General features: G+C 40.6%; 2 protein-coding genes and 1 pseudogene across 4 annotated transcripts; 1 reads left to right on the top strand and 2 right to left on the bottom strand.

Moving 5' to 3' along the window:
* Positions 1-2,325: 2,325 nt before the first annotated feature.
* On the bottom strand, positions 2,326-4,772 carry LOC116214884. Its single transcript, XM_031550375.1, has 5 exons — positions 4,405-4,772; positions 3,769-3,846; positions 3,213-3,312; positions 2,916-3,058; positions 2,326-2,822 (listed from the first exon to the last, which is right to left on the bottom strand). Exons 1-5 carry the CDS (start codon positions 4,732-4,734, stop codon positions 2,613-2,615), a joined length of 861 nt encoding a protein of 286 aa, XP_031406235.1. The 5' UTR covers positions 4,735-4,772; the 3' UTR covers positions 2,326-2,612.
* A 1,656-nt stretch (positions 4,773-6,428) lies between these two features.
* On the bottom strand, positions 6,429-9,601 carry LOC116214838 (annotated as a pseudogene).
* Positions 9,602-10,326: 725 nt separating this feature from the next.
* LOC116214866 (cinnamoyl-CoA reductase 1-like) lies at positions 10,327-12,191 on the top strand. 3 transcript variants are annotated; one of them, XM_031550348.1, is made up of 6 exons: positions 10,327-10,573; positions 10,664-10,833; positions 11,026-11,217; positions 11,305-11,467; positions 11,580-11,766; positions 11,879-12,181. In XM_031550348.1, exons 1-6 carry the CDS (start codon positions 10,423-10,425, stop codon positions 12,024-12,026), a joined length of 1,011 nt encoding a protein of 336 aa, XP_031406208.1. In that variant the 5' UTR covers positions 10,327-10,422; the 3' UTR covers positions 12,027-12,181. The 3 variants fall into 3 exon arrangements, with proteins under 3 accessions (XP_031406208.1, XP_031406223.1, XP_031406217.1); XM_031550363.1 differs by having other exon boundaries at positions 11,910-12,181; XM_031550357.1 differs by having other exon boundaries at positions 10,331-10,573; positions 11,882-12,191.
* Positions 12,192-12,250: the final 59 nt, after the last annotated feature.

Consider the following 12,250-nt stretch of genomic DNA (forward strand, 5'->3'; position numbering starts at 1 on the left):
TTAATCTTGTGCAATTTCGAACCATGGGGAGTTTGTCGGGGGCTACTACTGTCCCGTCGGCGTCGCCAGTGACCTTACTGGTCTCCGACGACCTCTCCAAGGCAGTGTTGACAGCTGGCATTCCCTCCAATGCTATGTTGTCCCATGTTCACTTTTTTTTAAAAAAATTAATTTTGATTTTTTTTATCTAAATTAATTTTTTTTATTAAAAACATCACTTTTTGAACGAAAAAAGTGATGGAGGACCCAAAGGAACAAAATATGTAAAGTTGAAGACAAACTTGAACAAAAAATTAAGGTTTGGGATGAAAATGAAAAGTTGAGGACTAAAAGTGATTTTTCTCCTATAGATAACACATCATATTTAATTTTTGACAATTAAATATAATACTATTCTCCCATCGAAAAAAATATACTACACATCATATCTATGAAAACTACGATCTAATTTATTTTTTGAAAAGTAAATATGATTTTATATGATTTGTTTTTTTGGATCTTTTTATAATATATTTTTATATTAAATAAAATACAAAAATAAGAAAATAATTACATATCCTACATCTATATGTTTTGTAATATTATAGAATTCGTTTTCTAAAAAAATTAAAAAATCGAGAGAATAACGACTAGTCAAGAAAATTTATATTTCTATGTTTCAAAAAAATTAAAGTTTCATTTTCTAAGAAAAGGTCAAAAACCGAGAAATAACTTCAATCTCACAAATCCATATTTATACGTTTTAAAATTTTAATAATTAAATAAAAATTATATTCTAAAGAAAGCTAAAAAATAGAGAGAATAATGACCGATCCCACAAATTTATATTTATATATTTTCAATTATTTTAGAGAAAACTAAAAATTTTGAGAAAAATTCATTTAGCAATTCGAGTATTTTGAGGCCATCTACATAAAAATTGAGAAAATTAATGACCGATCCTATAAATCTATATTTGTATTTATATTATATGTTATTAAAAAATTAATATCCATTTTCTAAAAAGTTCAAAAAATAGGGAGAAAATAATGATAGATCTAAAAGAAACTATATATATAAGTTTTGAAAATTTTAAATAAAAAACTTTTTTAAAAAGCTAAAAAATGGAAAAACAATGATTGATACCGCAAATCTATATTTATGTCTTAAAAATAATTTTTATAAATTATTTTATAAAGAGAGCTAAAAAAGTCGAGAAAATAATTATCGATCCCACAAATTTATATCTTTATAACTTTAAAAATTTTAAAATCCTTTAAGAAAACTTAAAATATCAAAAAAAATTCCACAAACAGGCAAGCATTATGGGTAGTCTAACTTTGCTTGCCCCTCGTATAGGTCGGAGCTATGAGCTTACCAACAATTTAACAATATATATGGTATTGTTACGAAAGGGTACGTGTAAGTGGGTGGATACGAGCAGTTTATAGGGAAAATTTTCTGTTCCCATTTAATTCGGACTGATTTTTTTTAAGAACAAAAAAAAGTCCTAAATTCATTTGATAATAATAAAAAAAGGTACCAACACCGTAACTTCGGTTTTTTGGGGGACCGAAGAAATAAAGGGGCGCCTAATCGGGGGCAACCAAAACGATATTCCTTGGGCTTAGGCCTCGTCTCACTATTGAAAAAAGAAAACAATATTCCTCGGTCGAGATTTTCTTATTTGGCGGGCCTAGGAGTCGGTTCCACCGACACAGTGTTGCTCTAGGCCGCAGCTCCGAGCTTCGAGCGGAGCGCCAGCGACGTCGACGGAGAAGAAGAACTAAGGAGAGAAAGAAAGGACTGACGAGAGAAAGGACGGGCGGAGGGATTTGGATTTGAAGCAGAGAACTGAGGCAACACGGACGGGAAGTATCGTGTCTGTCTGTCTGAGAGAAGAAGAGGAGAACGATTTATAGGGTTTTTGGAAATAAAAATTTAAAAAATGAAAATGGAAATGTATGTTTTAAATACATAATTATCAATATCGGGCGGCTCGCCGGGTCAGACTAGGTTATCCTTAAAGCTCGACCTAAAGCTCTCATCGGTTTTTCAGTTTCGGGTTTTTTCGGTTTGGTTATGTTCGGCTTTCCGGACTTTTACTTACACCCCTGCTAGAAACCGGGCTTACCATGCTCTCACCTTTTAAAAGTGCGTTATTTTTAAAAATTCAAAAAATCAAGAAAATTTCATTCAGTAACCGCGCATTATGAGACTGCCGTGTCAACCCCACTATACTCTTGCTTTCACATATATTCATATATCCATTTTTCTGGCCTTTGGTTAAATTACTAAGACCATGAGTTTTTACTAACGTTATTGATCATAAAAATGCCACATCAATTATCAAACCGTTTCATCCTTCTGCATCGAAACTGTGTTTCCTCTTATACAGGTAAAACTTCCACGCCTTTTATCGTTATACATATAGTACATCGTAATAGTTACGATAATTTAAGAAAAGTGCGAGAGCCTTAGCAATTTTCTCTACAAACGATCCTATGTTACAGATAAGTATAGATCATAGTGGGCTTGGCACGACTAGGTTACACAAGGCATCCAAGATGTACACCATAAGCCAGTACAGACTATTTTGACTAATAAAATGGTTGAGGATTGCAGAAGGAAAGCTACTCCGACTTGTGAAGATTGTGAAGGATGTAGAGAGAAGCGGATGACAAGAATATGCAGACAGAGTAGCTCAGCAGATCGGTACCAGTAGCGATATTCACCATCTTGCTTCTCTCAAACATCTTGACCAGCAAGATCATCACAATCACATGACCGACTTTAGTCTTCAGCTCATCCAGCGAGCTGATTTTCATCCACTTGGGTCTCTCCTGCAAGAAATCCCATAAGAAAAGTCAAGTCACAGGTCAAGTTATTTATTTGAAAGCATCATTTTTAAGAGTATTGATAATTTTTTCTCTCGCCTTCAAAGCAAACATCCCGAACAGAGAAGAGCCCTTGAGAGCACGATCAACAGCGGGTTGGACATCAGGAGGCACGTTACTGATGAATAATCCGTATAAGCCCATTCCGAATATTAGCATCACTGTACCAGCTAAATACACATCTACCAAATAGGAAGGTAATGCCGAGATTATTTCATCGGATTAAAAAAAAAAAAAGGCAATAGTAGCTAGAGAGATAAGCTGTAGCTATGAATAAACTTCACAGTGGCAACTATAGAAATTAGTTCTCCTGAAAGGCATTAACTGGGACCATACCAATTGCCTCAACCAATCGCAGAACCATCTGCCCAGTGTGGATCCCTTTGACACAGCTTGTCCAGTAAACCTTGTAGGCGTCAATGATGTAGACGCTACCCTGCACCATCAGAATAGACTATCGTGTACACACACATATTGACATGTAATCCGTGCATGAATACAACTCTGCAGTAATAAGATAATAAATTTTTTGAACAAAATTGCACGATTCCTTCATGGATAATATCTTGAAAGATCCCCCAAAATGAATCTAAAAGAGGGAAGAGTAGGACCTCGGCCCTGTATTGTTTTGCAGGATTAGATAGTATTTAACTGAGATACATGTGGTGAATAAGGGAGATGTTGACATGATCCGTCATGAACCTGTACATGGTTCTTTGATAAATTATTAATTAACTCAGCAAAGACAGGCAGTCACTGCGTTTCCTCTTCATTTTTTCCATGCACTAACAACTGAAATACTGCTGAAGGAACAAGTTCGATCCACAAGCAGCATGTGATTTTCTTGGGACCCCTGTGGTTTTTGTAGAAAGTGGAAGGAGGGCATACATACATTCAGAAAACATAATACCGAACCGGCGAGTGAACCTCCAACTGCTAGAAGTGCCAGGAAGCGGAAGTCAAAGATCACCTGCTCAACAATGGAGAACGGGAAAAAGAAATGCGGTGGTCATCAGCAGAAGTTTAGCAATGCTAGGAATGAATGAGTGATTTATGAACCAATAAATGATTGGACTAGCAACGGGGAACCAAAAAAAAAAAAAAAAAAAACTTAGAGCAAAAATATAATCGATAAGATAACCAACTCTACAGGGCTCAACCGATGAAGGGCAGCTGCGGGAAAGAGATTTATCTGATGCAGAATGGAACAGCTTATCATATTCAAATCTACTACAATTCAATTAAGAAGAAGAAGAACAAGCTAGCTAGCTAATACAGCAAGACTCGGCCTCAATTCGATCCAGCACAGAAACCCGGAGTCAAGAAAGGGCTCCCTCATAAATGATAAATAAATCACGTAAAAGTCGATCATGAACCAAGCCGTCCCGTTACTTGTCTTAAAAATGCATCTAAAACCAATTGAAGTGGTAGGGGGTACCAGTTGGATCATCAGCTGTATTTCAATAGGCTCAACGATAATCCCAGCAATCGGAGCGAGATCACGAAGACCAAGGCATCAAGGAATCACCTTTTCAATGTTCGACTCCGCGGACTGGATGAGCCTTAGGAGCAGATTGCCTTTAGGGCTAGCGAGAGCGTTGTTGAAGCTCGAATCGTGGGGCCTGCCGGTGGTAGGCTCCGAGAAGGACTGGTGCGGGTGATTGGAACTGGAAGATAAGACGGTCGGGTTGGAGGACGTGGAGGAAGGCGACGATTCGGGAGATGAAGCTGCTGAGCTTAGTGAAGCGACTATGCTCGAGAACCGCCGGCGCTGCTGCGAATTTGTCAGTGGGCAACGATTGGTTTGTACGGACACTGAGAGTGAAGCAGCAGCACTGACTGAGGAGAAGAGCGCCATTGGAGACGGGACGGAGAGTAGCAGAGCTGAGTGCAGAGATATTATATATATATATATATATATTATTAATCTTTATTATTTTTGTCCTTTTTTCTTTGTCTGTGTTTTTCTTTTCTTTTCTTTTCTTCTTTTCCTGAAATGATAATGCATTTATTTATATATAAAAAAACTATGCGTTTGGCCCTTTAAGTTCGAGTATTTTTCTTTTTTAAAATTTTTTATTATTTAAATTCTATATTTTTGAATAATTTTCTATTTCAGCCTTTCTCCTTTTTCTTGATTCATTTTCATCAAATACATTTAATTACCTTTCTAATTTTATTCTTTTACCATGTATTTTTTTATTAGAGAAGATTTTAACTTCGCTCATCAACCTTCTAAAGTTATTTTTTATCCAAATTCTTTTTTTTATATATATTTTTTATATTAGATGTTTTGTTTCTTATACTTCTACCCCTCGAATTCTAACAAATTGCCCGCGCGACATTTTTAAATTTAAAAAGACTATTATTTTAATTTAAAAAATAAAACAAAATATATCAACATAATAAAACAAAAATCGTGAAGTTGCTCGAGAGAATGAGCAAGGGCAAGCGTTTAGGTTGTAAGCAATCTTGGCAAAGGTAATGACAGTTGTTTGGAGAACGAATGATGTTGCAAATTGTAATAATGGATTGAGATATAGGTTTAAGGTGACTTCCCCTAAGGTGGTGGTGCCCGACTTCGTTCCCCACCGACTGTTGTCACCTCTCTCCCTCTCAATTTACCATCCTCCCTCTCAAAGTATATTTCGATCGATTTTGTTTTATTTTTGGATTTAAAATAATAATTTTTCTTATAAATTTCAAAATATCATGTGGCCATTTTTATGGGAATTTGAGGAGTAGATGTATAAGAAACAAAAAGTTTAATATTAAGGAAAATTAAACAAAAAGAATTAGGATAAATGAATAACTTTAAAAAGTTGAGGACAAGGTTAAAATATTCTCTAATAAAAAATATAATAAAATAACGAAAATAGAAAAGTAATCAAATTTATTGGATAAAAACGAATCAAGAAAAAAAAATACTAAAACAAAAAAGTATTTGAAGATATAAAATTTAAATGATGAAAAAAGAAGAAAAAAGCATTCAAACTTAGAAGACCAAATGTATAATTTTCCTATCTGATCATCAAAAAGGCAGTGAGCGACGGTGTCCCTAAAACGAGCAAAAGAGAACAAATATGAATGAGAGGATAACTGAACTTACCCCTCAAAATTACACAGTTTTTTCAGATGACATGCCAACGATTCCATCTATCAAATAACAAAAAAAGCCTCAGCAGCAAAAAAAGAAAAAGAAAAAAAAAAAAGGCAGCACCAAAGAAGAAATGGAGTTGTGAGGATCTTCCCATTGAGTATTCCTCTAAACAAAATCTAAGCAAACGGACTCCTGCAGCTAAAAGGCACAGGACATGTCCGCCGGAATGCAAAGAGAATCATGATCAGTTCCCGCGAGGAGCATAATCCAATTAGTAATGTTGACAGTAATGAAATGGCAGAGTATAAACAAATGCTCGGGTGTTTCAGGATTGACTATTATAGACACATGGGCCGCTGAGGTGCCGTGCATTTACAATGATTTTCAAGAGGAGGAGTTTTATGCCTGGCATGAATTATAAGCCTCGGGGAAATGATATGATGGAGAAAGGAGTGATTTTAAAAATAAAATAAAATACATATTTGGCTTTTTTTGGACTGATATAGAACAGTATTTTTGAAGTGATGTTTCTCATACATTATTGGGATGGCGGTTAAATACCAGTAATATCTTATTTCAGCCAGAGTTAAACAACTGTATTTTGCTGGATGCCTTTAAAATGGAAAGCATCCGTTCAGTCTTCTCTCTCCCCAGGTTTTGGGCATCCCAACGACGACAACAGTCATTTCCCGGCACCAGACTGATCAAGAAAGCGATGCCCTTAGTAGCATCGAGTCAACAACTAAAAGCTTCGTTGCATTTATAAGTAGTGTTTCCAGCTTTTCCGAGTACATGATCACTGAAGAAAGCTGTGAATGGTAAGTTAAATTGGTAAAGCTAATGCAGTTCCCTTCCAGGCAATGCTCTGATGCTCGAGTGGATTTCATTCCTTAATTATACCATCTTAATCGTAGAAGAGCACGGGCCCGAAAAGACAACACTATCTCCTGCTTTGACGTCGATTTCCTCCTAGCCTCAATCTCCCGTTTGCATCGTAAAGCCATCTATCCAATATTCCATCTATGAAGCCAAAGTAGGCGTAGCTCCATGTTTTCCGGACCTGTAAGATAACAAATGGGACCAACAGCCCAGCAGCAAAGCCTACACCAAGGCTCAAGTAAAACCACCCGTCGACAAATCCAGGACTTGCAGCAGAGGTAATCTTGAAAGCTGTGGCGGTAGCTCTCCCGAAAACTTGTTCGACCTCAACCTCATAATCCTTAGTTTCATGAAGCCATGGCTGAGCCATGGAGGGATACCGCCAGTCAACTGATTATTCCCGAGATCGAGTGTCTCCAAGCTCAACAAGTTCTGGAATGATGTCGGAAGATGTCCCTTAAGGCTGTTGTTGCTCAGGTGAAGAGTCTGAAGCTGCACTAATTGGCCCAGGGAGCTTGGTATCTCTCTGGAAAGATTGTTGTTCTTGAGGTCTAGAGCCTTTAAAAAAGAACAGTTCCCGATGCTCGGGGGGATTCTTCCGCTCAGAAGGTTGCTTGAGATGTCGATGACCTGAAGGGAGAGCATCTCTCCTATAGTTGTCGGGATCGAACCGGTTATTTGGTTCGATGCAAGAGAGAGGAAGATGAGATTCGGCATGGCTTTGGTCATGTTTGGTGGAATATGACCGGAAAATTGATTATCTGAGAGGTCCAATAACTGGATCTCGACGGATGGAAGAGGAATGGGTCCTCGGAAGAGGTTCGAGCTAAAGATCAATGTCTGCAAAAGGAGACGCTTTCAATGGATTTGGCAACTGACCCTGTAACTGATTGAGGGAGATGTTTAGAAGAGACAGATTAGAAGAAATATCCCAGAACCATTTGGGTATCGGACCTGAGATACTAGCGTTTGAAAAATCAAGATACTCAACCTCGTTCTGAGATCGAAGCCAATCAGGAAATCGAGGACCTATCTGGCAAGATCCTAAGTCCAGATACCCGGCCTGAAATGGAGGGATCCATCCCGAACTTACATTCAGAATAAAAGAATTGGAGGACAGGTGTAGAATCTTCAGTTTGCTCAGCTTCATAAAATGCTCCGACGACACCATTCCTGTTAAATGATTGAACGAGACATCAAAGTTGGAGAGCTCGGAGAGATCTCCCAAGCTTTTAGGGAGGGTCCCGTTCAATTCGTTTCCTGCAAGGCCTAGACTGGTGAGGTTTCGCAGCTTCCCTAGAGAAGCAGGGATGGGACCCTGCAGCGAGTTATAGTCGAGGCTAAGCTCGACGAGGCTTTTAAGCTGACCCAACCAATCGGGCAGAAGGCCATTCAACTGATTGTTGCTCAATCTCAACTGCATCAGGCTTGGCAGAGAACTGTTGGAAATGCAGTCCTCAGTCCCCAGGAGGGATCCGGGCAGGATACCTGTCAAGTTATTGCCCGACAGATCGAAGCTTACCAGGCTGCAGAGCGATCCAATTGTGCTCGGTATCCCACCCTCGACATTGTTCGCAAATACACTAAAATCAATGAGAGAAGTCATGTTTCCTATTGAACTGGGGATCCTCCCATGTATCCCGTTTGAAGACAAGTCTAGAACCTCAATCTTCCCCCAACTGCCACGTAACAGCTGAGAACAACTGGCCGAGAGGTTATTATTCCCGGACAGGATCAAGGACCGAAGATTTGGGAGCTCCCTAAAGCCAAGAGGGATCCTTCCGAACAAGCCACTGGAGCTCATGTCAAGATATTCAAGACTGGTTATATTGGCGGTCCATGCGGGGATCTCAGAGCTGAGAGGATTGACACTGAGGTCCAAAACAGCGAGAGAGGTGAAATTCACCGAGCTAAAGGATGGGGCTAACCCAGCCAAGCCGCACCCTCGAAGGTGCAAGTCGGTCAAGCGTGGGAGATTGTTCAGGACGCCGGCCCAGTCAGGTCCGACCACCGAGAGTTCGACTCCGTCAAGGCCGAGAAATCTCAAAGAACTCATGCCACTCAACCAGTCGATGTTATCGGCACTCAGCAAACCTAAAAACTCAGATGAGAGATCGAGATACACCAAGCTAGAGAGGTTTCCGAGACTCGGAGGAACCGGACCACTGAAGCCGGAATTCGACAGGTTGAGGTACTGCAGATTGACCAGCTGTCCCAAGAATCCAGGAACTGGGACGCCATCAAACGAGTTGAAGCTCAAGTCTATGCGCTGCAAGGAGGATCTGAGGTTCAGCAAGGAAGGGCTGATCTCTCCGCTCAAGTTCCAGAATCCACGGCGGTTGCCGAGATTGATACTTGCCACAGCACCCGTCATCTTGTTGCACCCGATTCCGATCCACCGGCAGCAGTTGCTTCCAGTCCATGAGGCGAGCTGGTTCTGGGGGTCGTCGAGGCGATCCTTAAACCGGAGGAGAGCTTCTCTGTCAGATTCCGAACAGTTCCTTACATGGCCATCTCCAGTGCAGCTGGGGAACAGAGATGCAGTCTCTGTAATCACAAGCAGAGCAGCAGCGACAAGTAAAGATGACGAGCTCTTCATCTTCCTCTCCCTGATCTCCATAACTTGCGACGTGGTATGGGATACTGCCAAGGCAAAAGTTGGTCATATTACTGGGGAGGGGGGTGATGGAGTAAAGATGAAATGGATTGGTATCGAAGAAGTCAAAGAACTGCGGATAAAATATTCATGCAGCGAAGCTTCGTTGCATGAAAAATATATGGCGAAAATCAAGAATTTCGTTGACCGTATCACATCGACTTTTTTTTTTTTTTGGGTGTAAAAGGGGCTAAACGTCCGGTACAAAGAAAGAAATTAAGTTAAAAGGAGGAGTAAGGAGGCCACGTAATAGGAGTAAATGAATTCCTGACCGCGGGACGATATGAAAATAAGGGCCCAAGGGACTGTGTAAACTTCATCGGGCCATCCAGTCTGCGCACATGTTGTGTATCTCGACTTCCATATCAAAAAAGGTGATATATGTAATAGCAGATTAATATAAATATTATTATAGCTTCAAAGTCATATGAAGTGCACAGAAAACTCAAAACTTAGATTCGACCCAATGAAGTGGGCTTCGTAATGGACCTAATCAGTGCCCGCAAGATTTGCCTATAGGATCCAGGCGGCCTTATTATATCACATATTATTAATTAATCAATGTAACTAGAAACGGACCGCGGGCCTTATAATCGACCTGAGAACGTCATTCCTAGTCAGTCATAATTTAGTATGTATATATTGAAGTCATGCCACGTCTTTTTCTTTTTATGCCCGGAATGAGAAATGGCAGCCGGCTTTTGATTCTTCCTATAATGTTTGGGCCCGCCAGGATGACGTGTTCAGTTGCAATGTTCGCATGTCAGACAAAATTACGTATTTGCTTGGCGTACCAGAAGAAGAGCAGTAAGAAGAAGAAGAACAAGAAAAACAGGACGAGGAGAAACAAACAGAACATCTGAGCATATTGTCTCTATAATATATATGGAGAATGGAATAGCATCAACATAATGGAGTTTGGAGGCCGGACAGAGAGAGAGAAGGGAGGGAAGAAGAAGGAAGTAGTGTGCGTGACCGGAGCTTCAGGCTTCATAGCTTCATGGCTCGTGAAGCTCTTGCTGGAACGTGGGTACACCGTCAAGGCCACCGTCAGGAACCCCAGTCAGTCCACCCCCAATTCTCTTTACTAGTCCTCCTCTCCTCGTGGTGAAAAAGAATTATAATAGTTTGCTTGTCCCTATTCTTGAATAGATGATCCCAAGAAGACGGAGCATCTCCGTTCTCTCCATGGAGCCAAGGAGAGACTTCACCTCTTCGGTGCGGACTTGCTCGAGGATGGTTCCTTTGACTCAGTTGTTGAGGGCTGTACCGCCGTCTTCCACACCGCTTCCCCCGTTTCCCTCTCCCCCGCTGACCCCAAGGTTCTCTCCCTCCTCCTCCTCCTCCTCCTCCTCCTCCTTTTTCCTCTTTCCCCTGCTGCTTCGGTGTAGTGGTTGGATTTATAGCGAGCTGAATGTATGTATAGACACTTAAGGGATTGCCACAGCTTGGAACCAAAATCGCTAGTTGCTTCGATACCGTGTTGCATACTGTATCTATCTCATGTTTTGCAGGCAGAACTAATCGATCCTGCGGTCAAGGGAACTCTCAATGTCCTATCATCTTGCGTCAAGACCCCTACAGTCAGGCGGGTAGTCGTGACTTCGTCCATAGTTTCAGTTGCATACAATGGAAAGCCTTTGACGTCTGATGTGGTGGTCGACGAGACTTGGTTTTCCGATCCAGCCTTCTGCGAGGAATCAAAGGTCTTCATTCATTGACAACTGATAGTCTAGGATCCTAAAACTGCTCTAAGCTCTATCATATTTCTTATCAAGTGATTGGCCATCCAGTTGTGGTATGTGCTGTCAAAAACATTAGCAGAGGAGGCAGCGTGGAAATTTGCCAAGGAGAAGAGCATCGATATGGTGACTTTGCACCCTGGGATCGTGATCGGTCCCATCTTGCAGCCCACTCTCAACATCAGCACAGAAATCTTCCTGAACCTCATAAATGGTTCACTCGACTTGGACCTATTACTCGTCACACTTTTTTTTCACGAACTATTCCTGACCCTCTTCGGACTTTTTACTGACAGAGGAGATACAACAATTAATTTGTGGTGCAGGGGGGCAAACCTTCCCCAATGCGAGTTACAGGTTGGTGGACGTTAGAGATGTAGGGGAGGCGCATATTGTAGCGCTGGAGTCCCTTTCTGCAAATGGCAGATACAATCTAGTTGCAGATGTTGTTCATGCTTCCGAGGTCCTGAGGACCGTACGGAAGCTTTATCCGACTATGCAACTCCCTGGACAGTAAGCATTTGCAAACCCATTGAAAGTGTCTTCTTAGGAGCACATATCAATTCACTCTTGCTGTGATTCAAGAAGAAGTCCGACCTTTATGTCGAGATTCTCCTTGTCTTAGCAGATGTTCAGATGACAAGCCTTTTGAACAGCCGTACAGAATATCAAAGGAGAGAGCTGAGGGTCTGGGGGTTAGGTACATTCCTTTGGATGTGAGCTACAAGGACACAATCCAGAGCTTAAAAGAGAAGGGCTTCCTCAGCATCTAAAAGGACTAATCCCATCAAGGATGCAAAGAAACTTATCTATTTTATTATCAGTATTCAATCGGTCGGGTCACCTTTCTGCGGCAATAACGCTTGTGACCATTTGTTTGTTTCTCCATTTCGGAGAATTGAATTGAAAGGTGTAGTTGAATCCCCTACTTGATTTGAGAAATTCTGTATTCTCTTGTAATGTTCTGTGGATTAACATCCACAGGATGGAAATAGAA

The sequence above is a fragment of the Punica granatum genome, chromosome 1 (assembly GCF_007655135.1).
Source record: "Punica granatum isolate Tunisia-2019 chromosome 1, ASM765513v2, whole genome shotgun sequence".
NCBI classification, from domain to species: domain Eukaryota; kingdom Viridiplantae; phylum Streptophyta; class Magnoliopsida; order Myrtales; family Lythraceae; genus Punica; species Punica granatum.

What these genes read in the sequence shown, in the direction of transcription:
- LOC116214884 (XM_031550375.1), bottom strand. Translation starts at nt 4,734, where the DNA reads ATGGCGCTCTTCTCCTCAGTCAGTGCTGCTGCTTCACTCTCAGTGTCC. An exon ending in CGGAGTCGAACATTGAAAAG is followed by an intron (nt 3,847 to 4,404) that starts GTGATTCCTTGA and finishes ATTGTTGAGCAG; the next exon opens with GTGATCTTTGACTTCCGCTT. An exon ending in CGGTATTATGTTTTCTGAAT is followed by an intron (nt 3,313 to 3,768) that starts GTATGTATGCCC and finishes CTGATGGTGCAG; the next exon opens with GGTAGCGTCTACATCATTGA.
- LOC116214866 (XM_031550348.1), top strand. Translation starts at nt 10,423, where the DNA reads ATGGAGTTTGGAGGCCGGACAGAGAGAGAGAAGGGAGGGAAGAAGAAG. An exon ending in GGCCACCGTCAGGAACCCCA is followed by an intron (nt 10,574 to 10,663) that starts GTCAGTCCACCC and finishes ATTCTTGAATAG; the next exon opens with ATGATCCCAAGAAGACGGAG. An exon ending in CTTCCTGAACCTCATAAATG is followed by an intron (nt 11,468 to 11,579) that starts GTTCACTCGACT and finishes TTTGTGGTGCAG; the next exon opens with GGGGGCAAACCTTCCCCAAT.